The 21,905-nt window shown below is 37.4% G+C and overlaps 1 protein-coding gene across 2 annotated transcripts; it reads left to right on the top strand.

Moving 5' to 3' along the window:
- The first annotated feature begins 227 nt into the window (after positions 1-227).
- Positions 228-21,884, top strand: LOC148016471 (beta-carotene isomerase D27, chloroplastic-like). Of its 2 annotated transcripts, none has more exons than XR_015688108.1 (7): positions 228-785; positions 1,325-1,464; positions 4,819-4,911; positions 5,049-5,110; positions 5,470-5,554; positions 5,707-5,802; positions 21,628-21,884. XR_015688108.1 is itself a non-coding variant. In XM_087664276.1 (7 exons), exons 1-7 carry the CDS (start codon positions 284-286, stop codon positions 21,723-21,725), a joined length of 1,098 nt encoding a protein of 365 aa, XP_087520402.1. In that variant the 5' UTR covers positions 229-283; the 3' UTR covers positions 21,726-21,881. The 2 variants fall into 2 exon arrangements, 1 of the variants encoding a protein (XP_087520402.1); XM_087664276.1 differs by having other exon boundaries at positions 229-785; positions 5,470-5,576; positions 21,628-21,881.
- The last annotated feature ends 21 nt before the right edge of the window (positions 21,885-21,905 follow it).

Raw genomic sequence — 21,905 nt, 5'->3', positions numbered from 1 at the left:
TTATTATGCTCATTGACAATTACAATTAGGGTATGAGTTGCGCAACCGATGTAGTTTACATTATGCACACCATGAGACAGGGCGGACGACTCGCATATGATGGCGCATTCACCCACCCACAAGCGCGCGCGCGCACGCACACACACACACACTCTCTCTCTCTTACGACTGGCCGCCGGCCAGAGGTCATATGACAAACCGACCTCGGAGAGAGAGAGAGAGAGAGAGATATATGAGCATCTTAGAGAGGCGATGATGCTATGCGGCTCCACGACAAGCGAGAATGAGACAAAGGAATACAATGAAGAGCATACTTACCCATCCTGATATCGACACAATATTGCAAGCTACTGATCATCAGCACGAACGAGAAAGCAGACATACAATCTCTCTCTCTCTCTCTCTCTCACAAACACACACACGTAGTCGCTCTCGGATTGATCAGCATACCATCATGACAATCCGAGCTGACTTTAATGCGACCTTAGAGGCCGCCATTCTTACCACTACTTCTCCTTCTTCTTCTTCTTCTCCTTCTTCAGGCTTATTGAGCTTCACGACGTATCCATGGAAGGCCAGCATCAGCTGCAACTCGATCGGATTAAAGGAGCGGAAGAAGCTGCAGCGGAAGGACACTGATGAATGTAGAGCAGCAGCAGCAGCAGCGTGCCGATGTGGGATGGTTGGGGAACCGGCGCCGATGGGCAGCAAGTCCACCTACAAAGATTCCCGCTACGATTCCTTCTGTATCAACCATCTCGCAAACTGCATGAGCAAGGAATCAGGTACACCCACACCCACACCCACACACACAGTACACACACACAGATTTCCTATTTTGATAATGTCAAATGTCTGTAAGCAAAACCTACGATGCCCTTACTCCACAATGCCAATATGCATTACTGTATACCCCGCATTCTAGGCCTTTAACCTAAGTGGATTCCAATACCGTGTGAGGTTCAAAAGAAGACTAGGGTGGTGTGAGATTTGAACCTAGATTAAAGGCCCATTGGATGTAATTTGCCCTTGACCCATCACACACAACTAGCTTTGTTGACATGGAATCTCTAATGCACACGTTTTTCTTCAATGACTCGTAATAGCATGTAACCATTCATTTTCAGCCCTTCCCAGGTTTTTAAAGGAATGAGACAATATCTGGGCTACTAGAGTTGAAAATGCATTATAAGTGGACAACATAAGGAATGTATTATAAAAAAGATGGGTTGCCATACATTCAAATGTCTTATATCATAAATATATAAGTTGGCATTTCTTAATTCATTCAATGATCAGTGAGTTTTGAATTTTTTGTGCATAGGTTTCACAACCAAGCTCAAAGGATATGATGCCTTGATTGATATAGCTATGTATTTGGGACGAACTAGAAGTCCAAAGCAGCAACGAGAAGCTACACTTCGAGTTCTTCAAATGGCCATCCCATTATGGCTTCCTAAAGTGGTAGGCATCAATTTTAAAGCCTTCAATATTCCTACTCTTTTTATGATTTCACAAACTTTCTAGCTCTACATCCAAGTTTATTGTGCCTAGGCGTCAAGAACACATGATAGTGCAATTTTCACATGATTGAGCCCAAAGTTCATATTGACAAAACTACTCTTGTCGGGTTAGCCTAGGTGAGGGTGTTTTTGAAGGACTTTTAGGGAGCTTTTAGATGAATGAATGGCTTGTAAGGAAAGGATATATGCCATGGACATTGCCCACACTTCAAATCATGAGCCATCCTTCTAGCACCTCTTTTTTCTCAACATAGATGGTCTCATTGTTTTTAAGGAATGAATGGTAAACAACTTCATTATGGTGATATGATTACAGTGTGAGTGTGGTTGCTTAAATGTTGTGTTTGAACCAAAACAAAAGTCGAATATCTAGTCAAATGAAAATAGAGAAAGAGACTTGTAATAGCTCCATAGGAATGGTTGCAAGTTATACTTCTAACTAAGCTTGCATTAGTGAAGAAGTAGATGTATGCAACATTGCTTATTCAATGTTAATAGGAATGGAATCCTTATGAAGAGAGGAAATTTTTTAGGGATATCCATTTCTATAATCACCTATGAACTAGTACATGACATAGATTAGAAAAAGAAAAGTTTATATTAATCGATTCATGGTAGTATTACTAGTTATTGACAAAAAATTTAATCATAAAAAAACCTCAGGACTATGCATTTGGTATTTGGATATTTAGGCCAATTTGTAAATCTTAGTAAAATATGTTAGTCAAAGGATCCCCTTGCAATACCCTAGCCCCATTGTTTTCCACACATACTTGTAGCCTTGTCCTTATCTAGCTCCATTGTGCAACACAACCCTTGATTTTCCTTTATTGTTAAGTCTATATATCTATACTAAGTCCATATATCTTGCTAAAATATCTTACTCAATGGATCCCCTTGTTATAGTCTAGCCCCATTGTTTTCCACACATAACCCTTCCCTTGCCTACCACCATGCACACAACCCTTTCCTTGTCTTTGTGGCCTCTCCATTCCCTTATCTTGATAAAGTTTTGGTCATGGCCTAGATTTCATATAGCATCTTGATAGCACTTCTCTTCATGTTGATAAGAATATCACACTCTTACTACATGTGGTTTGGCTTATCATCCTTTCCCATATTATCACGTAGGTTGTGGTGGCCTATAAATCCTTTCCCATATTACTCGTTGAGCTTGTGGTTGCCTACGTATAGTTCCAAACTATGAGGTTCACATTTGATTTTTCTTTCATATGTCATCATTAATCATGATTCTTAAACATGGCTCTCCACTATTTGATATTATGCTTGTAGATAGTTGGGCTTGTTTGAGCATACGTCATGCATTTGTAGGCCCCTTCAATTGTTATAATTGTTCTCATTCATCAAAATACTTGAATGTGAAGGCCTCATGGCACAAGGATTGGTAAGTTGTTGCAATTTGGGAAGGATAGACGATATGTACCATAGGGTTACTTTGTTTTTTATGAAGCACATATGATGCTAGCCTACATGAATTTGAAAGAATCCATTGGACCATGAACAAGTCTCACTTTACATAGGCTTTAGGAGTTAGGAAATATATATGCTCTTAATGGCGAGTATAACTATGTGTCTGATATAGAGGACCTCAAAGATCAATGGAAAATGTGAGGACAAGACCCATGGTCAGAAAATTTTGGGGAGATTTCTTTAGAGGTTCTATATGTTAAATTGAATGATTTCCTATATATTGTTAAGATATTGGACATATGCATCAAGAGACAATCATAAGGGAGAGCGATGGATCATTGGACACTAAAATAAGTGTGTATGCCTCTTATCATCACATGTCAAACTATGATTTTCCATGTTATTTTATTACTAGATGTCAAAATATGGTATAGTACACTAATAGCTTATGCTTGGACATACATGACCACAATTGATACTAGTCATATTTGCTAGTGAACATTCAAGAGTCTATCCAATGAAATTTTCCCACATGGGAGAACATTAGAAACTTCTTGTGTGAGCTCAACACCACCTTAGATCTTCATAGTACTAAATTAATGTTGATGCCTCCTTTTGCCTATGGGTTGGTATGGGGCTCAATTTTTTGCAGACTTGAGTGATGAAATTCTCACCAATGCTTACTTTGCTTATGAGCCCCACCTAACAATCAATGCTTCAAGGGAGGTAGAGCATATATATTCGGTACATGCCCCAATTTTTTACAGACTTGTAGGTCTATGTTATCAAGAGGACTCATTCTACTTTTTAGGGTTCTCCTTTTTAGCCTCTCTCTTTGAAATTCTTAATGTACCATGCATTTCAAGCAATGTCTACACAACCATGATGGTAAGGCATGAGGCTACCACTAGGGGATGAAAATTAAAATTGTGTTGAGGCATAAGCCCATTATGTCAATTTACCATTTACAAGTTCTTTCTATTTTGGCCACATTGACTAATGAACTTGATCAAGCCATTAAGAATGATGGATTCTAACTTGTAGTAATATATCATCTTCCACTATTGAGGAGGTATCATAATCACTTGCTAAAGGACACTCACACTCTCACCAGCCTTACACGATTAGAAAGCCATGTGATGATTGGATACCTTGCACATTTGGCTTAGGTTATAATCCCCATAATAAGGAGGCATGAGGGAGGCATGAAATGAAGTAATACTTCCAAGGGCCTAGATCCAATGATTCACTATTTTAGGAGCACCATTGATAATGTGGTGAAATATGATGATCCATGTTGGTGGTCACAAGGTGCTATACACAAATAGCAAGGCCTTTGGACTTGTATGTTCTTGAATACACACACAAAGTTTGTAAGGGTTAGAAAAAAAACATTTCTATCCATTAGTTAAATGTTTGGTAGTGATGCGTCCCTATGTTGCTATGTGGGGGTTGTGGCATAATGGGATGTAAAATTTTTCAAAACCTAAGAGCATTATTAGAGTGATCCTAAGCCTTAGTCACTAGGGTAAGATTCTTCAAAATCTATGTATTTCAATCCAATTCCATGTTATTTTGGACATCATTTTATGGAGGCCTTGGTTATGTCTTGTAATTCTGTTTTATATCAGCACCTCATGTCACAATGACATCTACTTTACATAATTTTTTATTGCTTCTCCTAGCATCACATAGAATATAATCATCAACCTTGTCATAGGTGTATAAGCATATTTATTTTACCATTATAACATGTGAAGAAAATGACATAAATAGGGTTTCTTCTTTTTAGGCTGGCAAGCAATCCATGATTATGTTAGTTTTCCACTGTGCATAATATGATTTTTTATGCTTGAAATGGCAGATGCAACTCCTACTTCGGCCCTCAAAATTGGTGTGGGAGTTTTATGCTTTAACAACCCCATTATTATTTGGATGGTTAATAGGCCCTACAGAGGTAGGCTATTGGGTATTTTAAAGATTTTTTAGTCCATTCATATGGAATTGTTCCTTTGAATCAACTAGTTCTTTTGATCCCTTAAGACAAATTATATATTCCCATGTAATGAAGATGAACTTGATGGTGCATATCAGATTAACGAGACTGAGGTAAATGGGGTGAGGCAAAAGAGTGTGGTTCACATCAAAAAATGCAGGCAAGTAGTTGTGTTTGATAAAAGAGTTTCGGCAATTCTAAACAAAAATGATTTAGATTCTTATGCATTAACACTAAAGTATTTATGATGTTAGCTTTAATGAATTATTGCTTTTGACCAATAGGACCCACCATCATTCTAATTTTTGGTTTTCATTGGATGGTAATTCGATGTACTTTTATGCATAACTATGTGAATCTTCCATTCTCAAGAAATGGTATTGGGTATCAAATACCTTGGGCTTAATGTGTCTAAAACATTATTTAAGATCAATCACATTTCCTTGATCCATGGTTGAATGTGATTACATTCCATCAAACATATGTGGTTTTTGACTAGCAATTGTATATCATGTGTAGATACTTGGAGAATAGCAACTGTGTTGGCACATGTGTTAACCTTTGCAAAATACCTTCTGAAATATTCATCCAACAATATTTTGGGGTAGATCTCACCATGGTTCCAAGTAGTGTAACATTCTCAAATCCTAGCCCAAATTGTGAATCAAATTTTGTTCAGTCTCTGTACATGTATACAAAGCATTAACTGAGACATCTTTAATATAAAGATGCTGAATTTTACTCTTACTTTAATAGATTTCGAGGACATGAGTTGTGACATGATTTATGGGCAAAAACCACTACCATTAGAGCAAGACCCTGCTATGTTGCAACCTTGCTACAAGACATTATGTATGAGTCTCCTAAACTTCTTCCTTTTTGCAATTTCATCCACATGATTTTATATTTAAAGAATGTTTAGGTGTAACAACTAATTTTTTCTTGAAGTTTACTAACATGTCTAGAAGTTTTTATCTAATATGTAATGGAGATATGCCAATGTTCAGGGTTGGTATATGATTTGTTTTGTTTGAGCAATTAAATGACATTGACTATATTTAGATGCTATTAATCTTTATGCTCAATCTTGCTACAAACACATATATTATTTTTAAAAATCACACAATAAAAAATTTCGCAAATATTTGATTCATCATGCACGACTAAGTATAATAAGTTCTTTTGAGACCTAAAAGGCATGGATAAAAAACTCATTGTGCCCAAACTGAGTGTGAAAAGAAGTATTCTTTCTTTTATATCTTTTTTTAGAGAGAGAGAGAGAGAGAGAGAGAGAGAGAGAGAGAGAGAGAGAGAGAGAGAGAGAGAGAGAGAGAGAGAGAGAGAGAGAGGAGATCATTGATTACTCCATGCGCAATTGAAGGCCAATCTTTGTAAAATATCTCTCTTCTTGTTGTTGTGCTAAGGGTCTCACCCCTCTTCACCCTTATTAGGGGGTTCTCCCCTTGCATCATGGCTTCCACCCTATTGTACTCATATTGATTCATACCTTTTCATTGAAATTAAAAAAACATGACTAAAAGGTGTGCATTTTTACACTCCTCATGCTATATTATAGTGTGACATCAGTTGATACCATGAGTATGTGCCATGGTTTATTATAGTATAATCGCCATCATAATGATCATGCCAATGACAATGGTGATGCATAATGAAAATCAAGGTGGCTATCTAAGATATGCACAATTTGTTCTTTAAACAATTCCCTAGACATGCATCAAAAGTAGGTGAAAATTTTGGAGGCCTTGATATCATCAAGGCCTCCACATCACTCAAAATCCATACTTTTGGCGGTCATATGTAGAGCATTCACCCTTTCATTGATCCAAATGCTAATATATGTAGTATAGGGGATGTTGTGGAAATTTCTCAAAAATTTGTTTCTTCAATTGTTTCTCCATCTCCAACCCAAGTTTCATCCCTTTTTTGTTTTTGAGAAAGGCTTGAAATTTGAAAGATGCCTTATGGGTGTACCCAAGGTTTGAACTCACATACCCTTGTACACACCCACATGCTTAAACCACTTCAGCTACAACCCCATTAACAAGTTTTATCCCTTGTTGCTCTAACTTAAATGCTTTTTTTGATTGTGGTGCTTGGTTTGGACCATGTCCCCTCTAATCCTACCCCCTCCGTTGCTAATCTGGTTCTAATTTTGTCTAGTTTGAAACCTATCATTTGAAGAGGGTTGGAGACTCTTGAATCTATTTGCTTCTACCCAACTCTTGCACATTAGGGGGAATATGGACTAAAAAGGAACCTCCTAATAATTAGATTAAGAGAAGATTACTTTTTCTAATCCCAAAATGATGGTGAGCTTGGATGTCATGATGATACTTAAAATTTGTTTCAAGCTAAACCAAGGTGGTGCACAGTTTAAAAATGCCAAAAACTCCTGGGAAAATATGTTTAATACAATAATTTTGATGTGTCTCATCACTGATGTCTCTCTACCCTAGTGATATATGGTGAATCCTATAAGATAGAGGGAGGTTGTTCCATTCCCATGAGCGGCATTTTCATTTCACTTGGATTTTGTGCCATAAAATACAAGTACTAGTTGGCTCCTTTATGAGATTTTCCACATGGTCCATTTAGATTGGTGGGCATAGCATTTGGGTCTATAAAGATGCATTTTTTAAAGCTCTTGTAAAAATTCATAGCAAAGTAGACAGAATCTTAGCAAGGAGCAAAGAATGCACATCAAATATGAAAAGAACATAAATTACTTTTCAAATGAATTGATACAAAGATGGCTCTATCTACTCGTGTGCTTCCATTATTGTGAAGCTTAAATGGTGATCCAGACAGATAATAGGCAAAGAGCTTAAGTCTAGTTGGAAGAACTTTGATTGGATGAAATAGAGATTGATGATTGCTTTGGAGGGGTTTTCCTTCTTTATTGTTCGGAGGGATCTCTAATAACTCGTGTACCCCACAACTCAATGCATTGTGAGTCAATTTGCTATGAGTATAACTACTCTATCTAATCCTAAAGCTAGATCCACAAATTTCACCTTTTAGCCATCTGGTCACATAGAACTCATCTTACATACAAGTCAAAACCCAACCAATGTCTAGGCTCTCACATGGCTTTTCCTCATAATGGGGGCCTTACAAATTAGAACACCATGGATCATTAGTGGCACCTTACAAGGGTGGGGCATTGAGCATATCTAACAATTCTTGGTGTCATAAATGGAGATTTGAATTTGAGATTCCCCCGTTCACCTTTGCACATGCCATCTTACAAGCCTATATCCAAATTAAATATTCAAAAATGAAGTTTCTCTTTTGACAAAACCACTTTTCTTTTGAGAAAAAACATGTTTGGTGTGCCAAAGGTGGAAAAGCATGTGGATATTAGTCCACCTCAAAACTTACATGATTAACAATGTGATTAACCCTTGAGCTAAAAGGCCTTCTTTAGTCCACATTCCCCCTAATGACTCAGGTTGTTGCTACCTCTACTTATCTATGCAAAATGGAAGTCCTATCTTGAAAGATTGAAGCAAGAACCCATGCATAGAAACATCTCTACCTTGACCCTGTGGTGGCCCTTCCAAGACAATGAAATGCAAGTTCGAGTTTTGTGGCCTTGGATGAGGAAGCCATAATAGTTAGTCTATTTGAATTGAAGGAGCATTGAGACTTGCTTGGGTAGGAGGTAGATAGACTCTCCAACAAAAATATTCAATTAGTACAAAATCATTTTGCATCAAAAAATTTAGGTTACTCTTAAATAAGAGTAGCTATGTGGCCTTCCAATCTATTCACAAAGGAATTCAGGTTTTAGTACAACCCTTCAAATTAATAATTTGAGTTGCCCTTCAGATCCTACCACTATTAGTAGTGTTGATATTATTTCTCTCTTAGTCCAAACCTTACCTTCTTGTTGTAATTGACGATAAGCAATCTAGGAAGTGCATGCTTGTGAGACATTCATTTTGGATCATGACAAAAAACTTTTACCAATATCTCTCCAAGTGCATGGCATTTTTATCAATTCCCTATGGGGCCACTAAAGTGATGACCCCCAAAAGCAAATTGTACCCCACTTCAATTTAGTGACAGTTTCACAAAATTGATGCACCCTTTTAAGCCACTTTAGGTTATGATACAAATTTCTTTATATTACATGTAAGTCTCGTATGAGTCAACAAACTGTGCCATATTAATTTTATATTTTAGATTTATAAAATGTTAAAATAATGCATCCCTAAGTGTCATTTTATTGGTCCCTTGTTGTCACTCTTTTGTGAACCCTTTATTGCCTACTTTAAAAAACTGCCAAATTCAACAAAAACTTTTTTTTTGGAGCTCCAAATGATGTATATAATTTGAACATTAGAAAAATTTTATGTAAGCCACTTGCAAAAGAAAATTATAATGGGAAGTTGTTAGATGACACACTATTGGGCCCTTTACTCACTCGGAAAATATAATTATGAAGGGAGACTATTAGACAACATTCTATTGGGCCCTTTACATTAGGTGGTACTTCTTCCTTACATTTGAAGTGTTGTGAGAGTATGCTGCATTATTAGAGAAGTATAATTTGGCATTACAAAACTACATAAAACCTCTTAATAAATAAGTTAATGATGTTCATTTAAATGTTGAGTAGGAATTAGAGAAGCTTGCATAACAATGTTGAGGGGAGAAGCCCGAGTTAGAGCATGAGCAAGCAAAAGTAATGGAGGAGTGAGCTATGGTAGATACAACAAAAGAGGAAGAGAGACTCAAATGTGGGAACTCCAGTAGTCACAATGTATGACTAGCCTTCCTTTATTCAAATGTCACTAAAACAATAAAGAATGAAGTGACAATGATGGGCATATACCACTTGCAGTGTGCATGTATGTGGATATTGTTAGTGTAGTGAATACACATGTGGTATAGAAATAGGTGCCTTTATCCTCAACAACTTCCTACTTAAATGTGAATGTATCCCTAGTTAGGAGGGAATAAGAAAAAAAGCAACAAAGTACAAATGTATATAAAGTATAATAAGATGAGGAAATACATCATCTCATCCATGTCCATCAACTTTCTAAGGAATGAAAAACACTTTGCCGAGAGACTTTTAGTGACCAACTCTCTAGGATTTTGGTCAGTTGAGATCTTGAAAAGCTTAATGAACTTGTCTTGAAGAATGACCTCTCTTATAAAGTGGCAACACACCTCAATATGCTCTATCTTTGCATGAAAGACCATAATCTTAGACAATTGAATAGCATTCATAGAATCCGAATGTAGCATAGGAAGGACCACATCAATAATACCAAGGTCTGCAATCAAACAACCTAACTAGAGAGCCTTCTTGCAAGCCGCAGTGAGAGTGCAACATACTCTACCTATATAGTAGATAGAGCCATGCATTTTTATACCCAGGAGACATCCAAGAAACATCACCTCTAGCAAAGGTGAATAATAGCTAGAGGTGGACTTTCTACAATTTACATGTCTTACATAATCAAAGTCAGTGTAGCCCATGACTCCTATATCTTGGCCACTATAATATATACACATATCTATAGTACCTTTAAGGTACATCATAATACCCTTCATGACATCCCAATGTTTCCTATCATCTGTAGCCATATAGCATACCACAACTCCCACTACAAATGCTATATCAAGACAAGTGGCTATCATGGCATACATCAAATTTCCCATTGCAAATGCATAAGGGACCTTGGCCATCTTAGTCTTCTACTCATCAAAATGTGGATAATTTACCTGACTAACATTTATATAAGAAGGTAAAGGATATCCAATAGGCTTAACATCCTACATATAAAATCACTCAAGGACCTTCTAGATGTACTCCTTTTATGACAACTAAAGGAGCCTCTTAGAGTAATCATGTGTGATGCACACCCCAAGGATATGTGAGGCCTATCCCATCTCAAAGATCCTTCTTGAGCTAACCTTTCAAGGCATCCAGCTCTGAACACTCCCAAATATCAACATATCATCCACATAGAGTACCAATATCATAAGGCTGCTACCATGGGGCTTTTTCATGTATAAATATGGATCCATATTACTGCAAGTATATCCCTATGAATATATGAAAGCATCAAACTTATGGTACCATTCCCTAAGTGCCTACGTAACTCCATAAAGGCTCTTTCTAAATTTATACACTAGGTGTTCCTTGTCTTTGCTCTCAAATCCCTTAGAATGCTATATACAAATCTCATCATGCAAGTCTTCATGTAAAAAATCCATCTTAACATCAATTTAATAGAGATCTAGATCTATATGTGTAACCAAGGCCAAAACAAAGTGTAGGGTAGTCATCTTGACTACAAGAGAGAATACTTCATCATAAAATTCAATACCATTCTCCTACTTAAAATCATTAGCAACCAATATAGCCTTATAGAATGGCTTGGAACATCCACAAGTACTCTTTAACTTGTACATCCACTTGCATAGCAAAGCACAATTTCCAATAGTCAAAGAAACCAAGTCCCATGTATGAATTTTCTATAATGAGTCATACTTTGATTGCATGGCCTTCTACCAAGAGTGACTATCACCTCTATACATGGCCTTATCATAGGTAAGAGGCTCACCAATATTTGTCCCCATAAAATAATCCATAAAGGGCAAATCACTCAAGTTTATGTTTATCTCTAACTATCACAAAATGGGTTGTGGAGCATGTACATCCTATTTAACATCATGGTCATGGGCCACTAGAGCATCAACTGCTATTGCAAGCCATCTAGCTAGCTATAAAATAATAAAAGGCTCTTCCTAAAATATCACCTTGCATACCTCAATGACTTGCTCAAGCTGCTTATGCATTTTCTCCTCATTGAAAATAACATCATGGCTAAGGATGACCTTCCAAGCTTGAGAATCCCGTACGTGATAGCCCATCTCACCTACATCCCCATAACTAAGAAAAATGTATTTCATGGACTTAGAATCTAGATTATTACACTTGTTCTTGGAAACATGGAAGAAATTCTCACAACTAAAGACATGTAAATGAGCATATGATAGAGGTTTTCCAAACTATGCCTCCTTGTTGGCAACCTTAGTCAGAGTAGTTTGGGATTATTGATTAATCAAGTGTATGGTAGTAGTAATTGGTTCATCCCAAAAGTACTGTGGTTAGCCTACTTTGATAAGCATACTATAGTCTTTCTCTTGAATTGTCCTATTCATACACTCAGCCATACCATTCTGGGATGGGATGTATGGGGTGGTCAACTGATGCTTAATATCCCTCTTATCACAAAACCACTCAAAGGCTCTAGATACATACTGTAATATCCCTCCTCGTAGGCCATACGAACCCCCCATAATTTTCATTGAAAGTAACTCAAAAAAAATTTAATTATCCCCTACCATCACCAAACAGGTGGTGGGGGAAGGAGGGAGAAGATGACGTGGACGAGGAGGCGATGTGGAGGAAGAAGGGAACGATGGAGAAGATGATGAAGTGGATGATAATGACAATGGAGGAGGAGGCAATGAGCCCACCACCCCTCCCTAACCTTCTCGATCAGTTCACTACATCACCGCCATGCAGAGAAGGGAAGGACAAACTTGGCCGCCCAGGTGGAGGGAAGGGCCTCCATCATGCCCCCCCAATAATACCCACCTCTCCACCATTATAACCCCCCCCCCCCCCCCCCCCCCAAATCGTAAGGAAGAAAAAGGAGGAAAGAGGCCTTGATGCCCTAGCGCGCTGCAGGGTGAGAGAGAGAGGGAGAGAGAGAGAAAAAGGGATGGTGACAAAAAGAGAGAGAAGGTAAGAGAGAGTGAAGGAATACTCCTAGGTTCTCCTCCCTTTTTTTCCTCCTCAAAGGGTGGCCACATGCCTTTACCCCTAATCCCTATTTCCATGAGCTTTCCCTCCCCTTTTTGCCATCCACTTCAGCAAGTAATCGAGAATGGCCCCCAAGCGGAGAATGTCACGCACGGATAGCAATTTCACAATTTGCAATGAAGCCTTGGGCAAGGGAATCATTACCAATCCAACTGCGGTACCGATCGTAAGTAATACATTTACAAATTGATAGATACTTTCTTTGATTCTCACATGAAATACATTAGGCCCTGTACTATGCCACACGAGAATAGGTCATCAAAAATGATAAATTTCATCTCACATATTTGAAAGATGGAGTTTGCAAAGTGCATGTATCAAGAGAAGTAAAATTGCATCTAGATGCTATGCGACAAATCCATACATAGCATGAACAAGAATATAAGGTTCCAAGGTATTATCGACTCCCTCTTCTTGCAAATTAATAGCCATGTTTTTGCCACATTGAAGGGATATGTTGAGCTTGCACGCCTGATGGATTGTATGGTAAGCAACTTAGGTCTAAAAGGGAATCATTTTTGAAGCCCTAGACCTTTGCCTAAGCTCTCGCTAACATCATGAACTAATAGCTCATGTTTGATAGATTGGGAATCTTAATGTTGTGCTTAGCTAGTACAAACAATGATCATAAGGATTAAAACTAAGATGCCTTGAGATGTGTTGGATAACTATGACTTTCCCCAATCCAATTCAGGATTGGGTTATCGATCAATGTAAGTGACCTATAGAACTCACGTCATGTACAAATTTTGAACCCTTAACATATGCCTTAGCCAAAGGAAGGGAGTGTTAAGTAAATTTTACATAGAATCACTCTTTGATTCCCAAGGGGAGAGCAGATATGCAATGGAAACGTTATCACGTCTATTCTTGCATCATTTGGGAAGAATACAATTGGTTTTGTTGGTTAATCGAACAACAACCTGAATGCTTTTACATTCAATTGTTTGTTGCATTCTGGTTGGATGATTATTCCAAGTGCTTGCGATTTATGGTCAATTCATGGCAGGGGTTTGTGATGACAAGTTGCCATGGGAATAAAGGAATCTTTTTTGAAAGATGTTATTAGGGCTGAATGCCTTTTTTGTGCTTGATTATTAACTGGATTAATTAAGGAAATAATATTTTGTGCTGCTGGATCATCTCCAAGGTCACATTGCACTTCAACCCGAGAGGGCATTGCTCCATTCACAGGCTAAAGGTCGAGTGGTGAAAATGCCAACCATGGAAATTGTGTTTTACTCCTAGGCCACTTGTGGGTCAGGTGGAGCTCTAGACACCCCTTGCCTAGTGTGGAACAACGGAGTTGAAGACTACTATGAGCCCAACGTCTGTGGTGTTGGAAGATCCTATTCTAGATAAAGGATGGAAATTGTGGTGCCATGTGATTTGGACCAGTTACTTCTGCAGGGCAGAAGGGATATATAATTTCTCATTTATGGGCAGGAGACAAAGATTAACTTGAAGATAAGTTAAGGAATTTGTTTGAACTTGTTTGTCGAAGGATTGCTTGCACTGTATTTGTGTTTGTGCCGTAAATTACGCAAATGAACCTTGTTCCCTAAAAGGTTTAATTAAGGAACCTGATTTTAAATGTCACACATAAATGTGATAGGACCTAATTAGATAACTCAAGAATTCCTTTTGAGGGAGGCGGGCGGGTGGAATCCCCGATGGGTCTTTCCTATAGCAAGGTGGTCCCAGAGAACTCAGAGGCTTCTCATAAGGTTTTACCGATGACCGACGCTTAGTAATTGTTAGGTTAGAACCCTGATTCACGCTATTTTAGGGGACCAAAATGGAATTATGCCCTATGGCTGGAGAGGTTGAGTGGCGGAACTCTCTCATTTCCCATTCTCTTTGAACCAAGTGCGGCATGGATATGCTTCGGCTTGGGTATATTTGCATTAAGTAGGATGTCTAGGACTTGACGCTAGAATGTTGTCAAGAGACCTTGACTACTAAGAACCCAGATTTCAGGTCGATCCTAGTTGGTTTAGCCGCGAAGGGCCTGTTGGGAGGCGGACTCGAGAAACCCTAGGCGACAAACCTCGTAACACTTCATGGGAGTGCCAGGCAGTGTCACTTAGATTCATCTCGATGGATTGCTAAAAACGTGCTCGATAGCTTATAGGCAGGCACATTACACATACTCACCTCCATTGTCAAATTGTAGGCATTTCAACCAATACCCAGACTTGTTTCAACAAAAGCAAGCCAACACTGAAACGTAGCTAAGACTTCTAATTTCTACTTTATGGAGTATGCCTAGACCTTATGTGAGTAATTATTAATGAAATTAATGAAATAATTCACGTCAATTAATGACTTACATGACATAGATCCACAAATACTAAAATAAATAAGAGCTAGAGTCATGCACATAATGTGAGACTTATTATACGAACTATGTGTTTGCCTATCATAAATACAATGATCATAAGAATTAAGACATTTATAGTCAAGGCACTAAAGATAGTGCAAATGGATAAGCATTTTCATTCCCTTTAATGACATGTGCCCAAGGTAACAATACCATAACAATACATGTGGTATTACAACCCTGCCAAAACATGGTCAATAGATCCAGATACAAGTAAGGGATAAAGAGTGCCACGAAAAGATTTCCATAGGCAATCTTCCATGAGGAATCACTAAAAGATACAACATAACTTACATCATCCAACTGTCCAATAGAAAGTAGGCTTTTAGTCAAAGCTAGAACATGGCGTACATATTATGGAAAGTGATATACTTCCTGAAGCAAATTACAGATGGGACATCTCCAATACCAACAATATCCAATGCTAAGTTATTAGCCAATTTGAGACATCTTGTCATACTATGATAGAAGTGGAACCACTCTTGATGAGGGGTAATATGAAATGAACCCCATTAATCAATCAGCCACCCAACACTGAGCATAGGCGGACAAGGTATCAATCAACTACAAAAACATCAAGAGGAGAAACTATATTTATGTAATCATTATCAAAATCAGTCTCTACACAATATTAATCTATTTAATCTTGGCATTGGACATGCTAGGGAAAAAGTGGGATCATCATTCTTTCCGTGCACTCTACACTTTCTCTTTTCCTTGCCCTTGTCATCATTACACATTTTATGACACTTTGGCAAAATAAGACCTTGCTTCCCACAATAATGACAAGTCAATGCATATTATGGCCATGGGACTTACTGCAAGATTGGCCATGTGATTGAGAATGAGATTGATGAGAGTCTCTTCCATGGTAGTTATTATCACTCTTACCATTATTTTCTATGATTATCAAAGCATGAGAACTATGGAAAGAATCTACATTCTTTTTATTAACCTCTTCATTCAAGAGTGCACCCTCTACATCCTACAATTTTAGCCCATTAGCGGCAAGCATATTTGCATAGATAGTAGTTCAAAATGTGTCCCATGACTCAAGCAATGTAACTAGCAAGAACAAGGGAGGAAGATTATCCTTAAAGCCAATTCCTAGCAAAGACAAGTGGCTAAAAATAGAATAAAACTCATTTAAGTGGGTAGACATGGAAGTCCCCTCCTTTATACAAAGGTCCATGAGTTGCTTCAACCAATACATGTGAGAGGTAGGGCTATGCTTGTCATAGACATCATGAATCTTATCTTATAACTCCTAGGTAGTTCTCCTCCCTTTAGAGATAACATTATAGAAAACTTGCTGACATAGTATCAAAATTGTCTGATTTACATAACTCATCCAATTTATCCCAATTCTCTACATCAAAGCATTTGGGCTTTAAACCCTCATGTCTTAATGGTTTAATTTGCAATTTCCATCCTAGAACCTACTAGATTTGTGCCTTCCAATCGTTGTAGTTTGTGCCATCCAACTTATCAATGTTAAAGATAGTATTGTCATTAGATCCACTAGCCATAATGCAACAAATTACAGAGCATGCAACCAATATCAAGAACTGTCAAACTCAATGTGTTAAAGTGGGATACATCTAATAGGCATAACTATCATATATGTAGTAGATCTCAAAGATAATAAAAGTGTCAAGATTGTGGGAGAGAAGGAAGGAGTCTCACTTGTAGCTTTCTTGCTTGCACAATGGGGGAATACACACAGAGGTGGAGGCTGAAAACAGTTTTCCTCTTCTTAGTTGTGTGTGCCAAAAAGAACTCTAGTACAAGGAAATAGAAGATCCCTATATATGGGTCTCAAACCAAACTCAACTAACTAAGGTGGCATACTAACTGAGCCACGAACTAGAGTAGATAAGGATAGCTATCATGTAGCTATTATTCATGGGCAGTGTACGAACCGCATCTACAACAACTGACAAGCCGGTGACATAAATGCACAACGGTCACCCTGGCATATCACGAGTGGAGCTCGATATCTCAACAAAAAGAGAACTACCACATACACAACTAATTGAACAAGTGTAAAGAGGCTCAATACATACCCAAGAAAGATGAATACATCACTGACAACAACGTGACAAAGATAGGTCTTGGCTCAAAGCATGAATCAAATCAGCCCACTAGGCAACAACTACATCCAAATAGCATTCCAAGAGCATAGACATAACTCAATTGAGTCCCATAGTCTCATGGAAGTAAGGTCAACTGCATAGACCCAAAGCTTTGCTCAAATGCAAAATATCCAAGAAGCTCAAGTGTCTCCCAATAGAACAAAACCAAATGCCAATTGAGCAAGACAAGCTCAATAGATCATAGACATGATATCTAAGCATCCAAGGTATATGAAGCATAAGTTAGGAGTAAAAAATCCAATAAAATCTTCAAGCTCATAAGTGTGTAAGTGATAGAAGTAAATCAAGTAAAAAATGGATTCAACCAATAAACACTTCAATACATCCTCATGATTCACTAATGATTGGGCATCAAATAGGCATCAATAGAAGCATACATAGGCTTCAAGCTCTAGAGAAAACTATCTTAGGACTCTATACATCAGGTTTGCTATTCATAATTAGCAAGAACATAGATTTATGAGCTCAAATCAATATCCAAGTGTGAGAAACTTGTGTTGGGAGGATGTCAAAGCCTTTGCCAAGTGCCAAAGAGGAGTAGGAAGTGTTTGCGTGAGTATTAGAGGTCAGGGAAAGGCCCTAAAATTTAGATGCAAATCAAATTGATTGGGCTAATCATTATCTTGATCCTATTGTTCTTCTTGGATGCTACTAATCCCTTAGCCAATGATCAATAGGGTCTCTTGAACCCCTAGAATAAGCCTCAGCACATGGGAGCAAGCTAGGAAGAAGTGGGAACAAGATTCGTACCTCTCAGGAAGAAGAGGGTTGAATTTCCATGGAGCCTTCAAGCTAAATCTTTTTCTCAAGCTGAAGTAATGATGGATGAAGCTCCTTGAACCAATGATCTGATACCAGTTGAAGGGAGAAGCCTGAGTGGGAGCACAAGCAAGTGGAAACAATGGAGGAGTGAGCTATGGTGGATGGAGCAAGAGAGAGAGACGTAGAAGATGTCAAACCTCCAAGAGTCACAATATGTGACTGGCATTCCCTTATTCAAATGTAACTAAAAGAATAAAGAATGAAGTGACAATGATGGGCACCTTCCACCTATAGTGTGTAGGTACTATCAGTATAGTAATACATGGGCAACATAGGCATAGGTGCCTTTACCTCCAACAAATATCCTCCAAAGAGCAAGTTTGATCTCTTGGTGTTTGAACTTGTTTTTAGATCTGTTTGAAACCTTTGAAGCTTTGACCCCCTATTACTCAACCCATCAAGCTCCCTATTACGAAGTTTGCACTTCTCTAATTTTTTGGTATCTAGATGTCTCGAGCTTCAATTTCATGCAAGCAAGAGGTTACATTGAAGGAAAATTTTGAAGATGTAAGGCTTAAAGTGGAGCTAGGTCACCTACACTTGAACTATGAATTTCTACATTGGCAAATTCATGCACTTTAGATAGGTTAGATAGACTATAGAGTGAGTGATATACCTAAATCGTATAACAAGTTTCAATAATTCCCACATACAAGTTATGAAAGCTAAGGTGGTATGCTCCTAGATTCCAAAACCTCATGTGTGGCACTAGATGGATCAATTCATGCCAACGCATCACTTCAATCATGTGCCATTTTTGTACACTTCCTCAATCTCTTTTGAGTTAGCCTCTGCCTTAATATCTATGTCCACCAACTCTTCCTCCAATTGCCTAGCCCCTGCCATTTCCTTCCACTCCAATTTTGTTGTTGTTCTTGTTCCTATTTCAATATTGATTCTTGTTGAGGCTATTGACAAACATATAATGGACGTTGAGAATTCTTCTTGACTTCTTGATGGCTTGTGTTCATTTTAGACATTTTAGAATGGGAAACCCCATACCAAATCCTTAAGAAACTCAAATGTGAGAGGATCTCAAATAGTCAATTGAATGGCTCCATTCTCTCATTTTTTCTATATCTTCTCAAGTCCATTTTCTCAAATGTTTGGTAATATTTATCTCTAGTCCATTTTTTGATATGATCCTAAGCTTGGGAAGGCTCTAAGTTCAAGGGCCTAATATTTTTCATTGGTTAGATATCTTTTGAGTGGATTTACTAGTTGTAGGTTTGCTAACTACCACTAGGTGTGCTAGGTGTTAGCTACTTCATAGCACTAAGTACTCAACTCATGTCCAAATGGACAATCCTTCTACTTTATGTTTGTTTGGATTTTGAATCCCAAATAGTTGTATGCCTATTGAAATCTTGTAGCCTACATGCCAATGATAAAAATGTATAATCTATATCAAAAATTACAATATAAATTTCTATTTGAACTTGAGTCAAAGATGTATTTTGAGAGAGACTTGTTTTGAAAGGAGTATTCTGAGTATTATAGGTATTTTGATCAATCTTTTATTTTCTATTCTATTGTTACCTAAATACTTTGAATTGTCTTTCTTTCTATCCCAATGTTTTTTATGTTTTGGTGCCATTGATACCTATTAGTAATCCTTTGGCTATTAGCATGTATTATGAAAAAGTGAAAAATGGGTAGTGCATGTTAAGAACTTGTCTAGCCAACCTTTAAGCAATGGGGCATGCTTGTCATTGTACTTTTTTTTTTCTATTATGGGCTGTTATGTTGGTCAATGCATCATAGCATCAATTGACAAAGGCATCTATGTCACTTCTTTTTTTACGTAGAGATTTGGATTAGGCTAGAGAATTCCAACTGGTTAATGTCTCTTTCACAATCATGTACATTGATGAGTGTCAAAGTTCTCTTATTTCTAGAGGAAACAAAAAATTTGTTGTGTAAGATGAAAACATGGCACATGAAGTGTTCAAAGATTATCTAGATTATGTCAAGTGAATGGAAGTTCTCAAAACAAACCTTCATATGTTAGGGTAGATGATCTACATATCAAAATAGTAAAAGGCTTCTTTTTCAAGGCATTTTAATTGAAAGGTGAAAACTAAAAAAATATGACACTTTTCAAGAAGTTTTTGGTATTGACTCCCAAAAACATGCTCTATGAACATTTGGCACTAATGTAAATGCCATCTATTTTGTTACATGGGAGCACAAAGCCCATTATCAACCTCACTTTTCTATCATGCCTCACCTTTGAATGCACTAATAAGCTAATCCACATGCCATGTATGAAGCACTATTTGGCTTGTAAAATAGTTGAATCAAGTGTCATTGAGTAGCTTATACTTGCATTTTTCTTTCAACATAACCAATGAAATTTGGGGACATTTAAAATAACCAAACTATAAAGTCACAAATAGTATATTAATCCTGCAAGCTGACTCTTAGGAAATCAATCAAGTGATACAACTCTTTGAGATATTTGTCATACCAAAGAGGATAGCAGGTCACATGGTAATCGATTGAACCATAAGAAATATATGGAAAATTGGTGAAACACATTCTAAGCCTGGCCAAAATACCTTGTATAATACTAAGATGGCATATTGCGATGTCTTAATTCAACTTCTCATTACAAAAAGTAAAGCTTAATTGAACTCTAGTTTGCTAGATATAGAAATTCAAACCATTCCTAATTCAAACATATCAAGCCAATAAGTTCTTAACACAAATGTAATAGTGGTATTTCATGAGGAAACATATTACTAACAATGTGATCCTCCCTTAAAAGAGAGTCATTGCTAAAGAGAAAACACAAGATTGAAACAATGCCTTCCAAGATGGAATATAAAGCATGAAGTATACATTCTAAAACTAGCCATGGATAGATTTCCCTTTATCTCTTTCTATGGCCACTTTTCTTAAGGTTGTTTGCAAGAAAATCATTTGATTTCTTGTCAACTCCCCCAGTCTTATCATAGAACCACATTCAAGAATTTGGGAATTTTCATAAAGTTTGGGAATTCCTAATGTGATTAATATTTGGACACATGGTCAAATCTTATCCCCTTACTTGAATATGAAATTTCCCCTAGATACTATACAAGCAATCCCCCCAAGTCCCACTCTCAAATATGGGGTTAAGTTTTAGCCACCTGGCCAAATCTTTACTCCTTATTTGAAAGTGAAACTTGGGAGATTCCCAAATTCTCTAATATGGTTAGCTTTCCATGTACCAGTTCAAGTTAGTGCTTTTTTCATCCATTGAAGAAAGATATGTATCTTCTTGTTTTAAAAATAGTTTGAATACATCTATTCTATATATTATTACCATTTAGTATTAAAAATACAACAAGTTATGTTTTCATTGGCTTTAAATTTCTAGTAAGTTTGGTTTATTGTTTAGAGCTATGTGTAATTTTTTGGCATAAGCACATGCATAACATCATTCTTGTGTGTTTTAGGTCTTAATGCACAAGGGAAGGACAGAGATTGTCCCAAGATCTCATCAAGCAAGACAATAATACCCAAGGATATAAAGCATGACACATCTCTAGTATGAAAAGAGAAAAGTTACTCTATGTACATTAACTTCCATATGGGCTGGAAAATAGCACTCTCACCCTTTTGTTGTTGAGATTCTTGTATTCATGAAAGATAATATCAAAGGATTTTCCTTTTGTTCACACACACACACACACACGCATGCATGCATGCATGCATGCATGCATACCCACATGCA

This window comes from Lygodium microphyllum, chromosome 23 (assembly GCF_053477565.2).
Source record: "Lygodium microphyllum isolate KBCC chromosome 23, Lygodium_microphyllum_v1.1.10, whole genome shotgun sequence".
Lineage (NCBI taxonomy): Eukaryota > Viridiplantae > Streptophyta > Polypodiopsida > Schizaeales > Lygodiaceae > Lygodium > Lygodium microphyllum.
The sequence above is the reverse complement of the archived record's forward strand: the minus strand, read 5'-3'. Positions and strand labels throughout refer to the sequence as shown.